The 27,122-nt window shown below is 33.4% G+C and overlaps 2 protein-coding genes across 4 annotated transcripts; one reads left to right on the top strand and one right to left on the bottom strand.

Moving 5' to 3' along the window:
• Positions 1-298: 298 nt before the first annotated feature.
• Positions 299-19,913, bottom strand: LOC106720568 (coronin-2B). 3 transcript variants are annotated; one of them, XM_045678834.1, is made up of 13 exons: positions 19,594-19,913; positions 14,528-14,725; positions 8,837-8,953; positions 6,664-6,813; positions 5,555-5,719; positions 4,905-5,108; positions 3,845-3,949; positions 3,096-3,233; positions 2,668-2,770; positions 2,108-2,295; positions 1,367-1,522; positions 1,005-1,143; positions 299-967 (listed from the first exon to the last, which is right to left on the bottom strand). In XM_045678834.1, exons 1-12 carry the CDS (start codon positions 19,717-19,719, stop codon positions 1,015-1,017), a joined length of 1,779 nt encoding a protein of 592 aa, XP_045534790.1. In that variant the 5' UTR covers positions 19,720-19,913; the 3' UTR covers positions 299-967; positions 1,005-1,014. The 3 variants fall into 3 exon arrangements, with proteins under 3 accessions (XP_045534790.1, XP_045534791.1, XP_045534792.1); XM_045678835.1 differs by having other exon boundaries at positions 299-1,143; positions 19,594-19,750; positions 19,861-19,913; XM_045678836.1 differs by adding an exon at positions 16,041-16,193 and having other exon boundaries at positions 299-1,143; positions 19,594-19,670.
• Positions 19,914-20,665: 752 nt separating this feature from the next.
• On the top strand, positions 20,666-25,581 carry LOC106720764 (probable phosphoserine aminotransferase). Its single transcript, XM_014515541.2, has 8 exons — positions 20,666-20,868; positions 20,937-21,067; positions 22,304-22,419; positions 22,858-23,019; positions 23,326-23,420; positions 23,671-23,840; positions 24,787-25,053; positions 25,452-25,581. Exons 1-8 carry the CDS (start codon positions 20,818-20,820, stop codon positions 25,555-25,557), a joined length of 1,098 nt encoding a protein of 365 aa, XP_014371027.2. The 5' UTR covers positions 20,666-20,817; the 3' UTR covers positions 25,558-25,581.
• The last annotated feature ends 1,541 nt before the right edge of the window (positions 25,582-27,122 follow it).

The following is a 27,122-nucleotide window of genomic DNA, read 5'->3' as shown; positions in this document are numbered from 1 at the left end:
ATTGTCACACTCAGAGTCGTACACAATCCTTAAGGGAGTACCTTAATGTAATATAATAGGACCAATTTAATAGACATTTGACATCTGTTTTAGCTCCATAGTCAAGTTGACCAAAACATGGATTAAAATGAATTCAGCTATTATGAAAGATCAATATTTTTTGGTCGGTGTTTTGTGACATCCTTTGCATTTAAAAGGAAAAAGGGTTCCCTAACGCAACATTGTAACGAAGTTCAATACAGAAAAAGTTAAACAAGTATGTAGTTATAACTTTAAAAAAAAATTAATGCTCACAAAGTTACATTTTTAAATTTTGATATATAAAATGTGTTCAATTAAATCAGGTCCTACAATAGTATGAAAATTCTACTAAGATTGATAAAGTAATCATACGTTTCTGAATGCGCCAGTTTGTGCCAATCAAAGCTTTACATTGAAATAAGATTTAAAAAATTCAGTACATTTTGTACTCTTAGCTTCAAAAATCACTGGCACATGCAAGGAATGCATTTGGAATTACAAATAGAATGCACAATTACCGCTTTTTGGTCAACATTATACGTTCACTAAACATATGTGTAATAAATCACCATCGCCAAATCTTCCTTCTCACCAACAGATTCAGAGGTGAAATAAACAATAAGATCAAGTTCAACAATTAAATGTTGCATTCTTATTCAATAACATCATCAAAAATACCACAGCGCTAGTGTTCAAAACTTGATGATTTATTGCATAACATCATCCTATTGTGACAACCTCTACTGACCTTATTGCATAACGCCATTTAATTATAACTACCTTTGCTGACCATATTGCATAACACCATCCCATTGTGTCAACTACCTGTGCTGACCTTATTGCATAACAACATCCTATTAATATCAATGTACCACAATATTTAGTGAACTACATATAATAGTTGACCTTTATGCGGTGGCGGTGAGTGTGGTGACGGCCAGCAGCTTACTGCGCGAGGCTTGCTTGCAGCGCGGCCAGCAGCTGCGGGGTCGCTTACTGCGCGAGGCGTGCCTGCAGCGCGGCCAGCAGCTGCTCGAGTTCGCGCACACGCTGCTGGCTGTGCTGCAGCTGCCGGCGCGCCACGCGCAGCTCCTCGCCCTGGCGGTTGAACGCCACTCGTAGCTGGAATAACAAACGAAATAAGTTTGTAAGATTCGATCCTCTCTCTTTTAAATGCTCTAAGACAAATTGTAATTTTTTTGTCAGTTTAAGAAGCTAAGTATTATTGGTTGTTGATTTCAATTCACAAGAGTTATATGTTCTTAGGCCGTTTATAAATTGTCAAAGTTCACAATTGATAGGTGATGCATATACTGTATACTACAAGGTGGGTTTTTATAATGACCTCATGCTCTGTGGTGAAGACGTCTCCCTGGTTGATCTGTTTGTAAAGTGGCACAGGCTCGGCGTCACCCGCCTGTTTGCCAAACATCTTTTGTAGTTGGTGGAACTTGGTCGTCTGGTTGGCGTTAGTTTTCTGCGACTTCTCGTTTATACCCACCTGGATCACAACATGGTTATAGTAACATATTTCGTAGCAAACTACATTTATAATTTCAAAGTTCCAAGTTTCCATTATTTAGAAAAATACCACGTTAATGGCCGATGACAGAAGGCTTAGTTTGCGTCGCATTTTTCGAAATTTTTGTGAAAATTTTTGGTCATGCAATTTTTTTTTATAATAAGCATTTTAAAAATAGTTATTTACTGAGAACCTTAATATTCCGTTGTCGTAGCAAATACTTTTTTTATATATCAAAACTTCATCAAATTATCTGGATTCGCCGAAATAGCAAGGCGACTGTTGCCCATAAAAATGTAATCAACGAAGACCGGGATGCACAGAAAGACAATATATCCCATTCCTATGCGTCCCCTCTTCCGCCAAATCCACTTTCCCATCCCATCCTTTCCTAATAAGAAAAGGGATGGGAAGGAAAAGAGGACTAAAATTAGGCGCTGTCTTCATGTTATTTCACCGGTAAATTCAGTCCATTCGTGCCAACAAATATTGTTGCGAGATCTACCACTGTTAATATACTCATAGTAATATATTTTATAATTGCAAGTATGTTTATATACGTACATCATTATCGTTGTTATGTGTGATGTTGGCGAGTGGTGGTGGTGGCTGCCAGGTGGCGAGGGGGCGGTAGTCGGGTGTGGTCTCATGCGACAAGAAGGCGAACTTCTTGCGGTTGTTGGCATCCTGCGGCTGCAGCGCCGGAGTCTCCGCGCTGCTCGTACGCGGCTTGTGTGTTGATATTGTCACACCTGGTACATTATAACATTTAAGTAATTTCTTAATATAACTTAATTATATTAAATACTAGCTGTCGCCCGCGACTCCGTCCGCGAGGAGTAAAAAAAAACTTAATAAGTAGCCTATGTGTTCTTACTGACCATGTTCTACATTTGGACCAAATTTCATCAAACAAACATCCATCCATCCATCCAAACATTAGCATTTATAACATTAGTAAGATGTGCTACGAAAATATTAGGCACAACTCTTTAATATTCAAAAATACCTATTGTTATTTTGTCTCTTTGTAAAAAAGACGTATATAACAAAAAACGCTGTCTTGTAAGACGAATACACTACATTGTTACGAGCGAAATGCTATATATAAATGTGATGGTGACCAGTTTTCATGCTGATGAGCAGCGGCGGCGCGTTCATGCCGCTCAGCCAGTCCTTGGCGCTGAGAGCTGGCAGCGGCGCCGCCGTGTCCGGGTACAGGTCCTCCTGCAATACATAACACTATTTGAAGGAAAATGTGCTAAGATACATTGCTAATCAGACATAAATGCCAATAGTTTGTGAGATGGTGATTCCTTAGATCTATATATGGAATAACTAGTTATGTCTTGTTATTTTTGATTGTAGTTTACAGTCGAGGAATTTTATTTCCTACCCGTTCTAGTGTAAACCTTTCATAGCAATTCACATACGTGCAAATTATATCTATTACTGTGACAGTTTGCTTTAAGGATTGATCATCAATTTAATTCCTTTAATATAATTTTCAGAATTTTTGTACAAATGTATGTATACTTATGTATATAAATACCTGGAAGCAGTCAGACTTGCGAGGTACGATCATGGAGATGGGTTCACAGAGACCTCTCGATGTATGCAACTTGTAGAAGCGGAACACTTCGCAGGCCGCCGTGTTCACACCGCGCTTCGGCATGTAGCCCAGACCTCGCTGACATACAGACACGTTCACTCTTAATTATATATCAGGGTAGGGCAAATCAGTATTTACTAAACACTTGGAATACGGAGCCTACCCTAAGTTAGGGGTGATTAGGTCATAGTCAACTATAGCCTAGTGTGGGTTGACTTCACACATATTGATTTCTTCTCAGATATGCGCAGGGTGCAAGATGTTTTCCTTCACCGTAAGAAAGTCGGATAAATGTACATATGTAAATCGAAAAACACATTGATACATGGGGGACGGACTCGAACCCAGGACTTGCAGGTTGCAAATCAATTACTTAACCCCTGAACCACTGACGCATTCCGAATTACGATCCTTTACGAATTCAATTGAAGACGAAATAACTTGAAAGACTGAGTAACTTGACAATCAAAATTTGTGGTAAGAAAAAATGCAAAACCTAACAATACATATAATGACAGATACATGTAATTGTATATATTTCGTAAATACGTATATTTATGTAAAAATACGTTGCCCGAATGCCAAGTGTTAAAAATTAGTATTTCTTTAAAGATTGTACTTAAAATTTAAAATCAGATTAAAATAATAATTTTCTATTGCTTAGTAAACTTATTTAATGTTTCTAATACCTGTGGATTTCCAGATAGAAACTGGTTGAGGAAGTGAACGTAAGGCGCCTCATCCACCACCTCATAGTATCTGATGTTGCCATCGCCTTTACCCGCCAGGTACACCTAAAATAAGTCTGAATATTACAATAATGCTAAAAGCCAGATATTTGGTACTTCGGGGAAGGTGGAAGAACACGTGGACTAAAATAACATCTCCGGAACGCACTCATCAGATGAAACGCGGAATAGCTTTCACTTCAAGTCTGTTTTGCGTTGTTTTTGCGATCTCTTATTTTTTTTCTTCTTACTTTAAATTAATTTAATTTTCACTTTAATTGCTACATTTGTTATACTCATTGTCTATTTTGTATGATGCAATAAAAAGGGAAGTCATTGGCTCCTTAAATACAGGTGAACCTAGTTGAGGAGCCAAGTCGATACTGATGCTGTAATCATTTAAGTATGCATTAAAGAATCTTTATTATTATTATTTGTTTTTTTTTTTATATTACAAGGTGGCAAACGAGCAATGGCCACATGAATTCGCCGAAACGGCGAAGCGAAAGCTGCCCATAGACATTCGCAATTACAGATGCGTTGCCTACCCTCACTCTACAAAGGAGGAGATGCACAAAAAGAGAATATTTAACCTTCCTATGCTCCTCCATCAAATCCACATCCCCCTTCCCATCATTTCCTTATAAGAAAATTTGAGAAGGGAAAGAGGACTAAATTAGGCATCGGTCATCACACTCATCAGACTGTACTTGGAATTACTTGACGTCTGTCTTCTTTATTCTACCACTATCAAAATTCTTCGAGCCCACATTTCTATCAACACAATATAAGTCTTCATATTTCTGTCACCTTGTGACATCTATATATCTATATATATAAAAGAAAGTCGTGTTAGTTACACTATTTATAACTCAAGAACGGCTGAATCGATTTGACTGAAAATTGGTGGGCAAGTAGCTTAGAACCAGGAAACGGACATAGGATAATTTTTACACCGTTTTCTATTTTTTATTCCGCGCGGACGGAGTCGCGGGTAAAAGGTAGCTTACAATAAACTCACCATATTAGTGTCATAATCATAGTAGGGGAAGACGACACCGGAGGAGCTGTCGACGGTGTCAGTGACGAGAGGTGCGCTGAGATCATGTTGGTCCCACAACGCGTACTGACGGTCACTGTGACGAGAGAAACCTGTAGTCAGCACACGTCCAGACCCCACAAATGTGCACTTCGATGCCTTCGTCCCCATGTGACATTGACCCTCCTGTAATAATAAATATTTCAAAGGATTTAAATTGGATAAAATTATAATATGCTAAAATTTTACAGTAAAACTAATGGAATAAGCATTTTCTATTTCCTTCTTTCAGGAAAACAGACACCGGATTTTATAGATTTGATAATTAATTCCTTACTGTAATCTTAATAATATTATAAATGCGAAAGTTTAGATGGATGGATGTTTGTTTGAAGGTAAATCCAAGAACGGCTTAACTGATCTTGATGAAATTTGGCACAGATATAGAACATACTTTGGAAGAACACATAGGCTATTAATTAAGTTTTTTTTTAAATTCTACACGGACATAATCATGAGTTAGGCTACAGGCTACATTTTTGAATATGGTAGCCTATTGAGTGTTGATTGATTTACACGGATAAAGCAAAGCCGGATGAGATGACCAGTATATGAATGGTGTTATCACTAACAGAGAGTACGATGCCACGGCGGGGCTCTATCACACGCAGCTTTTTATCCTTGCAGGTGGTAGCGAGCAGCGAGCCGTCCCTGTTGAATGACATGCAGTAGATGACATCACTGTGGCATGATATCACCTTCACTGCCAACCCCTTGCCAACATCCCATACCATTATCTGGAACATAGTAAACAAACATATTTTCATTATCATCAGCTTACTATACGTCCACACTGAGTAGCTCGGAACCTACACCAAGTTAGATGTGACTAGACCATAGTCAACCATAGCCCAGTGCGAGTTGACTTCACACATATCATTGAATTTCTTCTCAGATATGTGCAGCATCACGATGTTTTCTTTCACCGTAAGAACGTCGGATAAATGTACATATGTAAATCGAAAAACACATTGGTACATAGCGGGATTCGAACCCAGGACCTGCATATTGAAAGTCAAGTTCTTAACCCCTGACCCACTGGCGCTCTAAACATATTTTACAAGATTTTATTCATTAAAAAAGGACACAAATTAATCAGCTCATTTTGTAAAACCCCATTTCCACTAGCGTAAGTAGCCGTAGTGGAAAAGTGGCTTTGTTGTATTAGTTATTTACAATATAAACTAGCTAAATCCCACTTGCTACTCGTATAATTGTGTTATAGACCTACGCAAGATCAATAATTTAATAAGAAAAATGTAAACCCTTTTTATATTTTATTTTTTTGGTCAGGAAAAAACTAGAAAGATAGTTAATCCGGGACTTACCCGGATTAACTTTAAGATTATGTAACGTTATTATAATATTTGAATATAATATATTTTTTTATAAAATGACAGCGTTGAATAGCGTTAAACTGTACAATGACCAGTTAATGTGAGTCACAACACGCGATCAAGTCGATTTAATACAAACGGACAATTAATCTCGCGTGTTCATATACATTAAATGTCTTTTTACATCAAACACGATATGTGTCTTTTGATCCACATAACAATTATCATTATATAATACATACAGATTATTAAAAAATTTAGTGTCTGTATTATATGATTCTCAGACCTACTTAATATGCTTATGAAAATTGGTGAGGCCATTTCTTATAAGTATGGTAACTAACCAAATAATCGAATCCAGCACTGAGCAGTATATTCTCAGCGGTGGGATGCCACTCGATGTAGGCAACGCGCCGTTTGTGTCCCTGCAGCTCGACCAGCCAGTCTGTCAGGTGCATAGACAGACCGCCGTCTGGGATGTGCCATAGCTTCACCTGGATAATATTCAAATATAATATGAAATAAGCAGATAAAGCAGATCTAATGGGTAGAAAAACTGCCCTTTGTTCACTATAGATGTCAGTAAGAGTGGAAGTAGCTCTAAATATACCACAGATTCACAAAAAACCGTTTATTTTATATCCAAAGTAATCTGTGAACTAAAGTCAAAGCAACAAATCCTCTCAAAATTCTCTCAAAAATTCAAAGGAAAGTATTTTTTTAAATAACCTATAAAGTATTTCCAACAACAAACGAAAAAGATTTTTTTTAAAGTCGCTCCAATGACGCATAAATTTGACAGATGTCAGCCCACTATTGACGCTAGCGCCATCTACTTAGACCTGTCAATTTTTCTCTCCATTGGCCAAATATAGTATGGAGGTAAAATTATAATATACTTATATACGTGCAAATTAAACTACCCCTAATATACAACTAGATTCGAGCTCTGAAGACTTGTATAAATTTTTACTAATTTTGGAAGCGACCATTTAACAAAGTATATTATAAAAAGTTACAACGGCTAAACATCGCTAAACCTTAACCCAATATTTATGTAACGAGCTTTTTGCTTGTTTATACAACCTTGAGTCAGCCGGCGCCAACTTTACTGGACCCTATATCAACACCAAACTAACCTCGGGTAGTCCGTCTTTATGGCTGTTTTATGTTATTAAAATATAATGAAACTAGCTGTCTCCCGCGACTAAGTCCGCGCGGAATTAAAAACAAATTTAACAAGTAGCCTATGTGTTCTTCCAGACTATGATCTAAATCTATGCCATTTATTTGATCAAGATCAGTTGAGGCATTTTGAAGATATCTTCAAACAAACATCCATCCATCCATTCATCTAAACTTTCGCATTTATAACATGATTACGCTGCTATCAAAACATGTACATAGATTTTTTAAAATTGCGAAGGTGTAGGTAAGTTAGCGCTTACTATGTTTTGACCACTTCACTGGATCACTTAACATCTTGGAATATAATGATCAAGGGCAAATTTTAATTAAAAAATAAATAAATAAAAAAGCAACATTTTTGGTACATGAATTCTAGTTTACACTGAATTATTACCTGTTCTTGGAACAATTTATAGCCTTTATTAGAGTATGTGGTCGCTGTTAGACATAAAATGTATACCTGTTTAAGAAAATGAAGACAGGTAGCTACTGGTGACTGGTGTGATTAACAATTGTATGAAAACAATAGTAGGTGTTACGTATCGACAATTGTTAGCTGTTCAAAGTGAAAGTGTTTGACAAATAGTATCGAGTCATTTTTAAACGATACGAATGAATAATAAGTTTATAATTTCTTTACTCAATGAATGTAAACTCAAAAGGTTGTGTGATAAATTAAACATTAATATGATACCTACATTCATTGGATTGACACAAGTTTCAAACAATGTGTCGTACTTTGAGGAAGGAAATTATAAGACCTAATCCTTAATTTCTGAAGACATCTTACTAATATCATGAACACAAATATTTAGTTAGATTTATGGATGGATGAATTTTAGAAGGTATCTGCGGAACGGATCAACGAATCACGTTGACGTTTGGCATAGATGTAAAACATAGTCTGGAAGAACACATAGGCTACTAATTAAGTTTTTTTTTATTCAAAGGTCAGCTTGAGACATCCTGAATATGCTAAGTCCTTCCAACAACATAACGTGCGAGTAATATCGGAACAAAACATGCCAAATGAAAGTTTTGTTCTCATAATACTTTCATTTGGCATATGTTATACAGATGTAAATATGTAAATGTAAATAATTAATTTACATATATTACGGTTATGAACAACTTTACATCACATTAAGTGTCTTATAGCATGTGGGTTAATTTAGAGGTTTGAGAAACTATGTTTGTGTTTTTTAGCCATTTATCTTTTGCTTAATTTGCAAAAAAAAAAAAGTTTTCTAAGGGAGTGGTAGAAGTGCATTTCTATAATATGATAGGGGATGGAGTCCTTTATTGGTATATAAGTAACCAGTATCTTACCGTGCAGTCGTCAGAACAGGAGGCGATGACATTATCATTGAAGGGGTTCCACTTGATGTCGAGGACTGGTCCCTTGTGTCCAGTCACGCGGCTCGCATTGAAATCCAACCGTCCAGTCTGCAATACAAAGATAGTTTTATCAGCAAATATACATCATGAAATTCAAGATATTAACCTTCTTTCTACCTCCCCATCAATTTTCAGCTAAATCAGTTCGACCGATCTTGAGTTATAAATAGTGTAACTAACACGACTTTCTTTTATATATATATAGATAATAAAAAATATCAAATAAATTATAATTATTTTTTTTCGGCCATTTAACGGAAAAGCTCACTTAGTATACGACCTTCATATTGAAATAATTGTAATAGTGTGCCAGAATATTATTTGCATAGTGGCCTACAATTGCCTTAGTTAAAAGCAATTGTTCAATTTGTCACGTGGGCGCATTGCGTCAGGGTGTCGAGAATTATTATATATCTGAGATAACAACCAGTGCCGTAAGTCAACGTTTTGAGCACTGAACTAGTTAATTATTTGTGCTAGGGCTACTACATAACCGACGATATACTTTAAAATATTATAATTTTCCCTTATAAGACTTAGAATCGGTTTCCTTTAACATATTTGTTTGCAATGACTTCAGGTAGAACGACTTACCGGGGGTTTCTGATATCAAAATCTCTGTGTAAAACATCCCTGTCATTACCCATGACAAAACAGAGATAATAATCCATATCTATATATATAAAAGAAAGTCGTGTTAGTTACACCATTTATAACTCAAGAACGCCTGAATCGATTTGACTGAAAATTGGTGGGCAAGTAACTTAGAACCAGGAAACGGACATAGGATAATTTTAACCCCGTTTTCTATTTTTTTTTATTCCGCGCGGACGGAGTCGCGGGTAAAAGCTAGTCTATATATATAAAAGAAAGTCGTGTTAGTTACACTATTTATAACTCAAGAACGGCTGAATCGATTTGACTGAAAATTGGTGGGCAGGTAGCTTAGAACCAGGAAACGGACATAGGATAATTTTTACCCCGTTTTCTATATTTTTATTCCGCGCGGACGGAGTCGCGGGTAAAAGCTTGTTTGATATAACAGAAGATAGAAGTCGCTGTGCGAAATTGTCGATAGAATGTATCCAACTAACAATATTTGTTATATTTGCAAAATAATAATATAATCCGCAACACCATATTATTTGAAATCAATCGACAACCCTAATGTCTGCGGTTGAATTCAGATTACACAGGTCTTCGAGCATGTTACCGAGCGTGAAGGCTGCTTTAAGTTGCACTGACCGCTTGTAAGTGATGCGAAGTTAAAATGAAATTAAGTGACAATACAGCTTTATAAATTGGTGGATTCCTAACCATGTATATTTGTCGTCAACACATATAACACCCAACCGAAGAACTCGAGGTTACCCTGAATTAGAGGCGAAAGTCTTATTATGGGTTTCTGAGACCAAACATCCTATTTAAAACATACTGTTATCTCTGTTTTTGTCAAAGATAATGACAGGGATGACGATATGTTTTATATAGAGATTTTAGTCGCATAAACCAATGGTTAGTCAACAACAACCCCGAGCGGGTTGACTTCTCAAATCTACATATTTCTTATCAGATGTGTGCAGATTGCATCACCATGTTTTCCTACCGTAAGGGTATTTGAAGTTTAATATCTATGAAACCGTATTAACTTTCATGTATTTATTTATTACATCTTACGTACAAACATTGTTTAAGCAGTCGTAATTCCTAATCCATATCGTTCAAATTACATAATGAACATTGCGAAAAATTGCGAACCGTATAATTCAAATGGAATGAGGACGGACAATTGTGCACGGCAGCGGGTTTAGAAATAAAAACCGTTGATAAGTGTAATTTTTAAGCAATTACACTCAGATGTTACCTCATGCTGCCCGACAATGATAACTATCGAAACTATACCAACTTTTAACTATTTTAGACGTCTCTAATAATGTTATCGTCTGTTTAGATTATTGTAGTCAAAACAAAGATGTTTCGATCTGAGTTAGACGCGTGAGTTGTTCTTTACATCTGACACATAAAATTATCATCACCAATTATTTATCAAGGAACCCATATGTTCGAGCATAAACATCTTTTGGGTAACGAAGTCTCGTTCGTAGAATTAACTAAAAATACGGTAAAAAACCGATAGATTGGAAAAATTTACGAGTGTTTTTTACTTTGAAAATAAAAAAGGCGACAAATTATTTTTGTTATTACAGGTAGGATGTCATTTTCTTTAAAAATATGGACAAGAATATATTTTTGTACAGTCGAACCTGGATAAACGAGAGTTCAAAAGACCCGAGATATCTTACTCGCTTATGGAGGTGTCTCTTTAACCCGAGTTCCCAGAGGTCGATTATCGGAACCGAACAATGATTCTCGCTTATCCAGGTTTGATTGTATATTTAATTCGGCAGTCGAAGTCCCCGGTGCAGCGAAATGTAATATACATATTTTCTGAACATAGCATAACTGTGACTTTCTCTTAAGAATGTGCGAATGCGCGACTCTTCACAAGTTGTAACTAACTAAAGTCCTCATTAAAATACGACATACATTGTATTTTATTACACACTTTTAAAATTTTCACACATTCCTACAGATGTGAAATTCATTTAGTTTTCATTTTGTAAAATAAACATGCTCTTCAACCGTAGCAACGGCAACGTAAAAGAACTATTTGAGAAGTATCTTTTAAAATATTATTTCTTCGGCCAATTGTTAAATGATTATCAAGTTAAGAAAAAGTGGTTTGGCTTAATTATTTTTTTTGGATATATATTTGTACATTACTAAGTTGTTCATTACGTTAAGGGTATTGCGTACTTAGCAAAAGGTTTGCCATACAGTGACGCAATCATATCTGTCGATAGGGCGATATTGATTTTTTCATTTAAACACTGGCAGCTAATATCGTAAGCTATTCTATTAATACGAATGTGACTAATAATGTTCTAATAATGCGACTCTGTCCACGCAGCATTAAAAAACAATAAAAAAAGTCTATGTATTGTTCCAGACTATGTTCTACAGAATGCCGTTGTAGAGATACCTTGACACAAACATCTATCCATCCATCTAAACTTTCGCATTTATAATATTAGTGAGATTAAAAAATAATGTTGAGAAATGCCTATATATGAATATAGATTTCAGGATTGAACGTTTTTCTATTACACCTACACGATATAAATACCCACAATGTATTTCGAATTTTCCAGAATAAATTTATTTTTTCATATTCAATTGTTTAAATTGTGTTAATGCCTTTTTTTAATATTTCTCACGCACAAACACAAGAGAAAAACATACGTTAATCAAGTATTTTCTGTTAAGACAACGCAATAATACGAATTACAGAAACACGAATAACGAAAACAATATTATTATTAAAACCAAGGCACTATAGTAGGGGAGCCCAAGCGGGGATTTCGGGATTTCCTAAAGCACGGCAGATTAATATACAGGGGGATACCTTGTACCCGGTTAAGTACCTCCACAAAACATGGGGCCCATGTATAAGGCCGAACCGTTTTTCTAATTTTTTTTTGTCAAATCAGGCGAATCCCTCTACATAATCGTCAGATTATGAGACAGTACGTTTAGAACATAAAGATAAACCATATATATCTTAATCTGACGCGCTTGAGTATTTCAAAATGGCGAATTTTTTTGCACATTATAAAAATGACCGCGAGTTTGCGTCCCATCGAAATCGTCAGATTAGTGAATGAGAGCTTTTTTTGGTGCACTTAACACTCCCTTAGAAAATCTGACGCGCTCGATAAAATTTTTTTTTTTACATTTTTAAAAATCTATAGCCGCTTCCCCCACTGATGTAAAGGTATATATCATATAACATTTTTTTCTTCTTATCATCTAAGCTTTGCATCCCAATAGGTCTCTACGATGCTCGAGTAAATCCCCATTTAGCCTCGTGGGCTCCCCTACTACTAACACAAGCTACAACTTTAGACATAGGTGGATTGAAAGCTATTGATCCAAGTTTGACACAGATTTTGTAAGTGTAAGAATATAGTTTGTACCACAATGGAATACGTTTTTACATTTTGTTTTAAATCCGGGCGAATCCTTTGCTAAAAGTGACTTGGCATAACGCCAGGTAGAGTAAACACAAGGAAACACAACTTAACATTCGTTCTTAACTTAATTGCACAAAAGTATCAAATACTTTCTTTTAAATGACTTGGTTAAATCTAGAATGATGTAAAAAAAACAAGTTTAACATGGTTCGACAATCTCGCCTCTCCTAGGGCTACAAAGCGTCCTGTAAAAAATCTGTGCACGGATTTTTTTTTACAATTTGAATGTACAGTTATTAAAATAAACTCTATTATAGTTCGTTATTGTCCGATGTTAGAAGTTAACTATCGGACAATAGTCCGCTAACCTGTCTTCTAATAAGAAGACAGGTTAGCAGAAAGTCATAGTAGTAGTCTTTGAATTCGACCTTTCAAATAAATATGTTGACCGATGGTACATCACATAGAGTGTTAACCCTGGATTCTCCCTGACTCATAATTTAATATAGCAAAACCAGAATAAGAACGGTTAGATAAGAAAATTCGATAATTATCTACACTCGGGGATTACATTTTTCAATTGGTTTATACAATTTCTTAACTTTCCTATAATAATTAGTGATCGTTTCCATGTGAGTACTACTTTCTATATTAATATGTTATATGAATGATTTGCGACTTTCACTAAATTAAGATTAATAAATAATAAAAAGTTACCTGAAATCAAATATGTAAACAATTTCTCAATATTCTCTCATACATAAAAATACTTAATAGAATTCCGGAAACGACAAGTTTTAAATATTCGCTAAGTCACTGTCGCGGACATAAAATTAATTAGGCATGTAACAAATACAACTTATTTAAGTATCCTTAATATAAATAAGTTGCATTTATTACATGACAATCAATCACCTACGATATTATCGACACAAAATAGGGCGTAACACAAAAATGGCAAATAAGGGCATTAACCTACTTCGGCAGTGTGCCAATTGAATGTACATTCAGGGTTCACTCGTGCGACGAGTACAAACGCACTGAATATTTCGTATCGATCCGAAAAATTACGTTCTATTACACAATACGGTATAAAAACTACAGGTTTACCATTCCGTTATTATTACCTATACCTAATCAACTCTCATGAGAAAAAAGATGACTTTCCAACCTTGATATCATATCAGATTAATATTATAAATGCGAATGTTTAGATGGATGGATGGATGATGGATCTCGATAAAATTTGGCATAAATGTAGAACATAGTCTGGAAGACTACATAGGCCACTAATTAAGTTTTTTTTTAATTTCGCGCTAACGGATTCGTGAGTGACATTTAGTTAATAAGTAAAAAACAATGAATACTTAGCACCTTTTTCATAGTAACACAATCGTTTGTTTCGAACTGAGATGGTTAGCGATTATTTTATCAGCTTATAGTCTGAGTTTCGTTGTAACTATAAATTAAACATATAAACCCAAATGTCATGCGAAACATTTACATTTGATACCACACATTAGTTCAACTGTTGATCAATGGAAAGAAATAATACCTAATATTATAACCTCAAATAAAGTTTACTTACATGATCCAAAGGTAACACTAGGAAGGCTCCACCGCCGGCGACCTCGGTGACAATAGCCACGAATTTGGGATTGACAGCGCAGAAGTTGGAGTCATGGGCATTTCTCGTTATCTTTATGTTGTCGTAGCATCTCTCCCGCTTAAACGACACGCCGTATACGTGCCGAAACTTGGAGCTCCTCACACCACGGAACCATACCTACGAATTGTCAAGATGTATTTTATTTATTAAATTTACACGTTAGAATCGACGTTACTTGCTAAATTTACGAGCTTTCTACTCTCTTTTGTAACGTAATGTACCTAACAGACATCTTTACGGTTTTCAATAGAAAACTTGAGTCCCAAGTAAATCGAAATACACACACACCGCGAATTTATCTGTCTATATGACAATCCACCGACAATATACTAAAAAATCATTGTAACAATATATCTATATAGAATAACGATTAGGCCTAGGTTCTATCCAGATTACTTCTTTGCCCAATAAGTTATCAAACACTTCCTCATTAATATAGGCAGAGACTTATATGTATTTGAAAACATCTTTGGACAATCGTTTCAACTGATAATGCTATTGTTCCAGCTTGAATGATTGTTAGAATTGCAACCGGAAGACATACAAAACACTATTAATATAACAGTTGAAAAAATGTAAATTACAAATAAATAAATTATATTTGGTAGTTCTGCTATCATTGAGGGAGGCCCTACGTACAGCAATGAACGACTGATAAGTAAATTACTCTGAAACCTGTAACGTTATTTTAGTTTTTTATAAGCGATTTTTTTAATTATTAGATAAAAATTCTAAGGATGTATCATCACATCACAAAAAATCATGTATAATGTATAAAGCGTCGTATGAATTTAAAATTCGTCGAAAGATCATTGGTTACGCAATCCAAGCAATGCGATCTTATTGCTTCTCATTATACTTCCCAAACAGCACTCGGCCACGACAATTAGATTCAATTAAATTGTTGCTTACACGCAAAGTACTCGCTACAGAATTTCATCGATACAATACTGTTTTTGTTAACCCAGAAAATGTGATAACATATTTTAAAAATTAATGTTACAAGTGTAGATTTAAAGTTACATCAGGTAAAATTTGAGTTATTCTTGTGCTAATTTTATAAATATTGAGATTATCTAAAAGGCTTCAAGGGGATTCAATTCTGTGGCTGTAACCTAAAGTGTATCGCTTGCTTTCAATCCCTGAATAAAAAAAGAACGAAGTTTATCTAAATAAAACAAAAGATGACCAGAGATAAATTTGTAGGACAGCAATATGCGTCAAGGCGATAAATAGCGAGGATATCAATTTCTTTGTTCGAGTGATAAATGTAAGTCATTATGATTTATGGTCATAATAGATTTAAGCTCTCAGTAGAAAGGTTAACATGAATCGGTTAGAATGAATGGTCTATGAATGGATGATTTACTTACCTGCCAGTGCGTATGTTTAAGATAGATTAAAAATAAAAAATAAACTAAAGAAAAAATACCTGTGAATTAGTCATGTCGTCGTCACTATGTGCAAAATAAGGCATGCACTACATTACACTCGTACTCCACAACTATGTGTATACAGTCTGTGCATTTTAAAAAATAAAATCATGTACACAAGTAACACTAAATTCGGCAGCGCACATCACGAACTGTAAAAAATAAAAACAAAAACAAAACCGAAACTGTAATGAAGCGTACAGGTACAAATATATAAACTAGATGTATGATATAATGCTGTATATAATAGTCAGCTTTAGCCGGTTTCAAAGAGTAATTACGAGAATGATTATGACAGCGGCAAAGGCGCGCGAGTCGAGCGGCAGACGAAAAAAAAGTGAAAAGAGACATTACGACGCCAGTGCAGTCTGTGCAGATGCTGGGAGAAATTTTAATTCATTACGTTTCGCTATAGATTGTATATCAATTAACAATAAATTGAAATAAAACAATCTGTGATGTAAGTGTTTGAGTAACCATTTCAATATTATTTGCTTTCTAGATTGAGTTCATTGAGGTTACAATTAATTATTATTAATTAATTAAACAATAACAAATATTTTTATTTTCTTTATTTATGGAATTGAATCGTTTATTGTGTTTACGGCATTATGACTAATACTCATCCACCAAAATACAAAGCACCATTGTTGGCTACTGGCAATTACTATAAAGCAAATTACCATTCCTATGGGCATCATGCATGTTACATTAAATATTTAAGGGAACAATAAACACAAACTGATCTAAAAGAACTCGTCTCAATTGGTACACTATTTCATGCTCAATTTCCTACAGAAACAAAATGATACGAGTAAAATTACTATAGTAGCAGATCGTCAAACACGATGCGTAAAATCATAATATCAAATAATACATTTTCTTTTACTTTAAAAGGGGAAGCAAGTCCTTTATTACTATATATTTTTCAAGTGCACTTATAATCCGGAAGTAAATTTACTGTGGAAGTCTTCACCCCAACACTTTTTTATATCTTATCACATGACGTCATGGAGTAAACATTATAAGCACAAATTTTTATAAGAGGAGGCACTCAACATTAGACCCTTTTGTGTGGTCGTCGTATTTCACCAGTCGAACCAGCACATACGTGCCACCCAACAAATATTGTTATTGCGGGTTCTACTACTTTCAGAATATCTATATGTGAAGTGCAACATTTGGTAGAATTTATCGTAAAAACTGCGCTTAAAAATTGTATAAGGACGCGTAGCAATAAAAGTATAGCATTTTATTTACGAGATGTCCGAAATTTAATTTTAACATTAACAAATCTAAATGGAATTTCAAAAATACTTGTTTTAATGTATTTGTTATAGTTTCGGCGTCAGAATCATTATAAATCGTTTCAATGAACAATACAATTCTATGATATTTTTGCATTCCTTCCTTATTACGGACAATTGTAAACAAATGCGACTTCTATGAGCGACCATAAATTGATATTTTATTCTTTTGATGACGATATTAAAAACCGTAAAAGTTGTTTATTATCAAAGCAAAATAAAAAAAAATAAACATAAATTGATTATTCAATAATTTGAAGATACTTGTATAATCAGCATCCTTTTACACTAAGAAATACGAAAGTTGTCTGAAAATCCATGATTTCACCAACTTATTTTGTTATTAAATAATTTTGAGGAATGAAGTGTGTTGATGAAACCATATTAATGATTACATTAAACATACAAATACGCTATGTATATAATATATGTATTCGCGAGTAGATTTTCCTATGGCGTCATCATGCGAAGAAACAGGGGTATGAATGCCTGACTAAATAACAATAAAAAGACCAGAGTAAGATTAATGTGTGATAAAATTGCTTTCGCACGTTTGTTCTACGTCAATTTCGACTTCAAAGCGTGAGATATATTTTTTATCATAAGCATTATTATATTTCAAAAGCAAATTTTATGGAACAAGTACATAATCATCTTACCTGACTAACATTTCATGCTTAATAAAAAATAAATTAAGAGTCCACGAAGAATTAAAAAAATATATATAAAATAAGTAGCCTATGTACAACACATAGACTCCTTACTAAATTTACATCTGTGCCAAATTTCATCAAGATCCGTTGTGCCATTCCGGAGATACCTTCAAACAAACATCCACACAACACATCCATCCATCCATGTAAACATTCACATTTACAATATTAGTATGATAGTAAGATTTTCTCAATGTACTATTTACTGCAAAATCCTCTGCTTAACAATAACATATTGAACAGTAATTTTTGTAGACCATTTTTTGTCGTAACCTTTTTAAAAGCAGTCATATAAAAAGAAAAAAAAGTGGATTCAATAAATACAATTAGCCCTGTATCACAATTCAATATCAGATATTTTAATTTTTTTATAACAATAATGAAATAAAAAAATCCTTTGAATATTGTGATATAATAAAAAATTATTTAACATACTAAAGCTGTGAATAAATAATTTGAGGACATTTTTATTGTGCATAGAAAAATGTGAGATTGAGCATGTTTTAATTTTCCATAGAGGTCTTTGAGTAGTTAGCTTCATCTACACTTTTTATTCATGTGTAAATATAGTTTGGATACGTATGAATTATTACAAACTTGTCACTACTATTCTCAATTATTTTTAATAATACTTTAGTTTATGTCTGGTTTACATTATGCCAGTCCATAAGGGCAGTAGCACTCAAAATCAATGCCGGCATACAACTGGAATTATTAAACACTAACTGGCTCCAGTGAATCAAAACAGCCCATGCCAGACCAGCAATACTGTCCTACTGTCTTAGCATAATATCAACTTTATAAATTCTTACTTTTTTAATAATCAGAGAAATACTATTTCAATAATAATAAATTGGGCTATAACATTTTTCTAGTAATTTTGTCTTTGCCTTCCAGAAAAATGATTTACTAATTTTGTTTTGACATTGTAAAAAAGCATAATTTATATAATTATATAATTTATTGACAACAATTAAAATGGCATTTTGCATATAAAATATTAATTGAGGTAAATTAATTTTCTTGTGAACCGATTCTTGCAATAAGTAATTTCTTTTTTTGACCAGAAAAGGGAACAGCCGGAGTTTAATTCATTTTGAATGAAAACTTTTGTGTATTAGTAAGAAATCAATTCCTGCTTAATCTATAATTTCATATGTAATTAATGGATGATTGCATTATAGTATTTATGTAACAATGAATTATGAAAATGTAACTGTTCATAGCAAAACCCTTACATCACAGAATACATTATTTTATATTCTCACCCAGCACTGACTTTGTTTGTATTAAGTTGCATTGTGAAATACATTGAAAGTTCTACTTCGTTTTTAATAAAAACTAATAAAATAAATCTACTTGTACTTCATAAAAGTTTACTAACTTGCACAAATAAATAAATGTAGCAAATTTAATCTACTGCAAATAAAATATCAGTGATAAGTACAATTAAGGCGCACACCTACTTGAGATATTTTCACACGTAATAAAAATATTGTTGTGCTGAAAGCAAATATTTTGGAAAAACATACCTTGGCGGCAGGTTTATTACAAGCTCTTACATCCACAAGCGCACTATTCTTTGCCGGGCTCTTCTCTACTATGTTTATATCTAAACAATTAATTTCTCTTATCGTTTCATCTTTAACCGGAGGCATATCCTTTATCTGAGTAATTTTGACACCAGGGCTATAAGTTTTGATACAACTTTTAATAATTTAAATTTCTGATATTTAAGATTATTATGAAATATTAGTAAAACAACAATTGGAATACACAAAGATACGGCAAATACAGACTTCTGTAAAAATCGAATGAAAACCACTTCAAATCTCCAAGCTTCAACTTCAAGCCCGCCCCACAGATTAAAAATAAATCGCTTGTTATATAAACTGCTATTCAAGACGCTGTTTTTTCAATACGCTATTTTTGCATGAATTGAAACGCATTGCGATTTCATTTAAGTTTGATAAATAAAAGATTATTATTTAATACCATACAAAGGGATTAAATATACGCTTACTTAACTACCATGACCATGAAATATAAATGTTTTTGTTCTCTGTGCAAGTATAGCGCCATCTCTTGGTCCATTTCAAATAGCTCTGCTATTTGGCTACTGATTTTTTTGGCTTAGCGTTTTTCTTTCTGCTCAGCTCCCGAAGGTTATGGCTTGATGTTATATAGCCTACCCTCTACCCTTGTAATTAGGCTTACCTGGCTAAAATGTTAAAAAGATAGTCAGATAGTCAGTTTCGAGTCACATTAATATTGAGTCTAGGATATTGTCTGAACCACCCTTTAAGTAAAAAGAAAAATAGGCATAGGAAGAGTTTAATAGTTATGACAGACGCCTAATTAGGTCCTCGTATTGGCTAATTAATCAATCAGCAAAACTACCTTTGGTACTTGGAGGTCGAGAAAAAATATAAAAAACTAAATAGAATTTGTAAATCGTCTGGACCTGGTGCATGCATGTAATGTATTCCATTATTACAATTTAAACAAGTCCAAAAAATTATATACGAAACGTGTTACTTGTCAATTACAAGTCTGATAACCCACAATATAAATAAAGTACAGGACTGCGTTGCGTACATGATACATACCTATTTGCCCTCAATGGTCGCTGTGTCTGACCGTCGTATTTCTATACCTAACAAATTATCTTATTCGAAACGAAACCAGTCCGGCTTGGTATTACAAGCGACGCGCTCGTGCACATTGCATTGTAACATATTTTGATAAAGTCTAATATGGTGAAAATACACAATTTCGGCGCCGGCCCGGCAAAATTACCCGAAGAAGTAAGTTAAAATATAAATTATAACCTATAAATTCTTATACAAAGTGTTATAATCTGTATGTTTTGTAGGTATACGAAATAATAAAAGATGAATTGACCAATTTCGATGGCACAGGAATTAGTTTATTGGAAACCAGTCACCGTTCGCAAACTTACCTTAAATTGAATACAGAAGTACAAGATGTTGTAAGAAGATTGTTGTAAGTATAACTTAACGGTTTTGATCATTGCGATAAGTGAAAGTATCCCTTTTTATTTATGAATTGAAATTGTAAATAATTCACCTTAATGTTAAATCTTTGTTGAACTTAACATTATGAACATTCATCTAAGTTATAACAAACATATTACGAGTATAATGTACTAACTAATGTTGGACTTTCTGGTTCTTTATTACGAAAAAGAAAAGATTTATTTCCTCATTTTCACAACGAAACATTTATAATATTTTGTCGATATTCGTTTTGAAGCTGATAATTTAGAAAACAAAATGTTTTTTTTTGTTATCTTCATTCTGCTTACGAATACAGATTTGCAATAGATAACAAGTAACAAACAAACAAGCGTTATTGGTTGCTTGTCACAAACATTTTTATATTATGATCTGGTATCGAATTGTTTTACGGAGGCTGAAATTAAAAACCATGATGTCATTGACCCTTGTTATTAAATTATTAAACCAATAGACTAAATAATTAGATATCTCATGAATTCGAATGGTACTTATGAACTATAAATACAATTTTTCTTAAATTAATTTGATTACAGTTTGATATGTTGTTATTCGTAATTAACACTGTCTTAATACTATTGTCGGAGGCCAAGGCCCACTTTGGGTCTCTGCGTCACCCTAGTTAGTTAGTTAATACTATTGATTTTTTAAATCTCATTACAATGTATTAGAATTTTTATCAAAAGAACTCACTTCGAATATTATCAAGATTGTTAAATCGGTTATTATTTTTATAGTCACGTATCAATAGTCATTTGAAATGTTATCTATTTGGTTATGTAAATTAATACATTTGTGCGTAAATTAAAGTGTAAAATAGGAAATGATTGAAAATTATGAAATTATATATTTATATATACTTTCACGTTCCTTTAGTATTTTCGGTAACGTTTGCTAAAATCGAATAAAATTTATTCCGTCGTGTATCAGCTTATAAATTAACCTAACTTATAGATGCTTGAATTAGTATTTACATGCTTAATTATTTTAATAGAATTGAAATAAAATAATCCCAAGGTAACTATAGAAAGTAAACGTTATTAATAGTTTTAGACAACGTTATGTTTTACGCATGTTTTGATATAAATTAAGGACAAACGTAACAATAATATTTTCTTAGCTTAAATGTCCTTATTTAGATTTACGTAATATCGCTAAGTTTACGTTATTGTTTTTAATTGTTTACTAATGTTATTCATTGTAGAAACGTGCCGAGCAACTATAAGATCTTGTTCTTGGCGGGTGGGGGTCAGGGCCAGTTCGCAGCGATACCTCTTAACTTAATATCCAGGACAGGGACCGCAGACTATGTAATCACAGGTAATAATCGTTTCACCAGAATGCTCAGATTGAAGAATTTTCAACTATTTAATCTTTAGATTCTTTGAGCTTCAGACCCATTAACAGTATTAATCAGTATTCATCCGTTAGCGTTTCTAATGCGTTCCAGATGGCGTGTTTTTAACATGATAACTTATTTTATTATGATTTTCCTATAAAGTTCACAATATTAAGACTTTTTTTTCTTTTGGAATGTCTATCTATTTAATTTTAATCTGTAGCTAGTCGATGGGTTGTTTATTCTATGCTTGAAAATAAGAAGACAAAGTTAGTATAAGTTATGTAAAACTAGGTAACGATCCTTCACGAAGAGTTCACCTATATTAAACCTTTTGTCACAATGCAGAAACTCTATTCTACCGTAGTCACAATTTTATTCTTTCCATCATACCCATGACCAATTTATCTTTACCCCAGGTACATGGTCGGATAAAGCTGCAAAAGAAGCGAAAAAGTATGGTAAAGTGAACCTAGTACTACCACCGACGGACCGATTCACGGGCATTCCAGACGTATCCACATGGAAACTTGACCCTAACGCCTCTTATGTTTATATTTGCACGAACGAAACTGTTCACGGTAAGATACCTTGTGTAATGTATTCTGTAATTATTTAATCTGTTATTTCTTCTCTTGTGCCGGAGGCAAGGACCTACATTTGGTCGTTGCACAATAGCAACATGAAATTTGTAATGGTGTGAAATATAATAAAAGTCTTTACTCCTTATAGACACAAAACAGCATTCAAACTTAGATACCCGCGAAACACAATATCAAACTTAGTTGGGCAAATATTTCTAAAGAGATAATGTAATGAATACTTACAAATGTATTATGAGCAAAAAAAAAATAGGTGATTTCTTCGATAAAATAATTCTTTTTCAGGAGTGGAATTTGACTTCATACCAGACACAAAGGGCGTACCTTTAGTCGCCGATATGTCCTCTAATTTTATGTCAAAGAAAATTGATGTTTCCAAAGTAAGTTTTTCAATAGTTAATTTTTAGTATTTTCTTTTGATATCCATAAACTAAAGATACATGTCCATTAAGGCTTGAAAGACAAGTGCATTTTAATCAATGAATTAAAAAAAAATAAGTGTTCCAATTTTTTTAAATTGGGTAATTTAAGAAGAAAAAGTTCAAGGTTGCATTTAAGATTTATTTTTGAATAAATAACATCAAAAATAAAAGATATGTTATTATTTTTTTTTTTAAATTTAATTTCCAGTTCGGTGTTATCTACGGTGGTGCGCAGAAGAACATTGGCACAGCGGGGGTCACTCTGGTCATAGTGCGAGAAGATCTGTTGAATCAAGCCTTGCCAATTTGCCCCTCTATCCTCGACTGGACTGTCACAGCAAAGAATGATTCCATACTTAACACACCACCTATGTTTGCGTAAGTTTACCAATTTTTTAGTGTTTGTGTTTACGTAAAAACATTTCATCTATTTCATAAACTTTTAAGAAATAGAGATAAAAACATGTTTCTCTACAGATAAAAGCAGTGGAAACTTTCTCAACATAGTAAAGACATATACATACCGTATTTTGGGATAAAGAATGCGAATTTCGAGTGTGATTTGATTAAACATTTTGAGATGTACATCTTTTCTTTGGTAGACATTGTCACCTCTTCATTTTGTGATAGCATTTTTTTATCGTTATTTGTTTGCTTTTTATTGTTTCTAAGTGTGATAACAACGATATCGGCCAGTGTTAAGGTTAAATTTATCTTTTCGTATATTGATTATGAGTCGATTTACATCTCTTCTTCACTCGTTTCCAAAGGCAAGATATTATTTAGTAAATTATTAGATTGTTATTGCCGTAACATTTAATACATAAAAGATGAACAGAGTTACAGAAATTATTTCTATTAATAAGTTTGATTCGTTGTCACAAACATTAAAACAGTATTTACACGTTTTCTATATCTATTGCGAATTTCGATTAAGTGATTAACTATCAAATTTTTAGTGATTAAAACCGGTTATGAACGCTTTGTATATTTTTATGTGTCAGTTATCTTCGAACGTCTGATACATGGTTCATGTCGTCATGACTCACGTGTTTTTTTTTTTCATTTTGATTATATTTACATTGCGACTTTTATCAAATCTCAACTTAAATTATTCAGTACATCACATAATCGCCTTTATATGTAACAAAACTTTTTTAACGGTCTATTACATTTAAAAGATTGGTCCAGTAGCTTTTGTCTTAATCCAGAACAAATATAAAATACAGAATATTTTCTCTTTAAATCGTTAGTACAAAATAAATAACTCCACGGCCTCAATTGTATTCTTCTTATATTCCAGTAATCATTCTTTATATTCCAGTATTTATGTAATGGGTCGAGTTCTTCAATGGATAGAAAGAAAAGGCGGTTTGGATAAAATGGCTGAAATGGCAACAAAGAAATCTTCTTTGGTATACAAAGCTATAGAAGAGTCTAACGGTTTCTACTACGCTCCGGTTGCTAAGAATTCGAGGAGTAAGATGAACATACCCTTCAGGATCGGTTCTCCAGAAGGTAATGATGTGCTGGAGAAGGAATTCTTGAAGGGCGCAGAAGCGAGAGGTCTTATACAGTTGAAAGGACATCGGTAAGTGTGCTTACTATCGTCATCATCATTATCAACCTGAGTGCGTGCACTGCTAACTACATAAAACTTAAATAGGTATAACTATTTTCAAATATCTTGGTGGCTCAAGGTCATCGGCGCGCTGCGCAGTGCCCTCCCCCTCAATCCGCTACGTCATGGTACAGCTAAAATTGTGTTCTGCGCAGCGACTCGCGCGAAGTTAAGAGCCGTCATGCTTTCATAGTTGATTTGTTGAATTTGTTTTAAAAATAAAAAAACATGACTTTTTTAATTAACGTGTTGCTAATTATGATTAAATGTAGAAAAAATCTCTCTTGCTACATAGTTTTTGGTTATACTAGAGTTTTTAGATTTATGAAGTACTGGTTCATCTTTTTAATTTACGTTATTTTCCCCAGTATGGTGGGAGGTATCCGCGCCTCCACCTACAACGCCGTGACGGTTGAGGAAGTGGAAACACTCGTCAACTACATGAAGGACTTCCATAAACAACATTCCAAGTGATTTAATGTAATAAGTGTAACATTTTTATTTTTGTATTCTGTTTATATATTAAAAAAAATATTTTAAATTTTTCTTTATGAGCGAATGGCTGTGTTTTGGAAATATACTTTCTTATAAATTAATTCTGGTTTTATTTATATATTTTTCATTTATCATCATGTATTCAAAAAGGACTAACGGCTTTTCAATCTGTTTGGGGTTGGCACAACATAGGTACTCAGCATCAAAATTTAACGGAATACCTACCAATTTACAAAATGTGACCTATAACAAAAAAAGAACCAAATATTTCTAATGTTTAGGTAAAATCGAAAAACAAATTCATAATTACGTCATATTTATGATACAATACTAACCAATATGATAGTCATTGTTTAGTATATATATTTTGATATCAATTCATATTTTCTCAAGTTTTATCATACAAGTAGCGGGTAATTACTAGGTCAAGAGTCTTATCTGTTAAGATTGTGTAACAAACAGCTATACTTGCATATTATACGTTGCGTCTTTAAGGAAACAAATATTTGCATGATGTTTTAACATTATGACCTAACACTTATATTGATAGCTTACATATTGTTTTTTTTTATTTTGGTTTATTCCATTAATTTCATAAGTATAATTTATTTCTTGTTTTTATTTTTTTACGAAATTAATAATAGAATATTCATTTAGATTAAATAGGAGATTTTTTTAATTCAATTAATGTGTAAAAATGAAGTATTTGAAAATAGAAGAGTTGAATAAATTATATTGCTTTGTAATTTTATAATACAGTGAAACTTGGTTAAGTGGGACCTGGATAAGTGAGAAACCTCCATAACTGGAACTCATGCTGAGGTCCCAACACTTTGGCACTGAATTACCTCTGTTAGTGGGACGAGGTAAACCTCTATATCTGGGATTTGTTCTTTCGATTTATCATCATAGTTACCTCTATGACTGAGACAGCGAGTAAATTTTATATGCATAAACCTCTGTAACTGAGATAACATTGTTTGTTTACTCATTCTTATTCTACCCACAAATTCCACACGTAATTCCAAGTACGTAAGTACAAATTTTGAGCTTCAATTACCTTCAGTTGTAGTTCGCTTTACTATCATACAGATGTTTATTTAAAAAATATCAAACTGAAATAACTGAAATAACCTGTATTCTCACCTCTATTAATGGAACCCTCTGTAAATGAGACAGATATTTATTTATACCTGTATATCTGAGACACTGGGTAAGTGGAATACCTCTATAAGTGAAACGACATTGCAGGTCCCTTGATGTCTCACTTAACCAGGTTTCACTGTATTAAGGTTACCAGCTGATTAAATAAAGAAAACACAAGATTTAAATACATAATTATTTTATTATTCTTTTGTATATAATTACTGTTAACGTTATCACTAATGTGGTAAATTGTGATGGATAATGTACCACCGAAAAGTCACAACACGGCGGAAACTTTGAGTATTGTTATACTTCATAGGGACAGGTAAAAAAAGTTAAATTACATTTTATTTCAATTAAAAAAAAAAACTATAAGTAATTTAATATAAATAAAAAAA

The sequence above is a fragment of the Papilio machaon genome, chromosome 8 (assembly GCF_912999745.1).
Source record: "Papilio machaon chromosome 8, ilPapMach1.1, whole genome shotgun sequence".
NCBI lineage: Eukaryota > Metazoa > Arthropoda > Insecta > Lepidoptera > Papilionidae > Papilio > Papilio machaon.
This window is presented reverse-complemented; position numbering and strand designations above follow the sequence as displayed.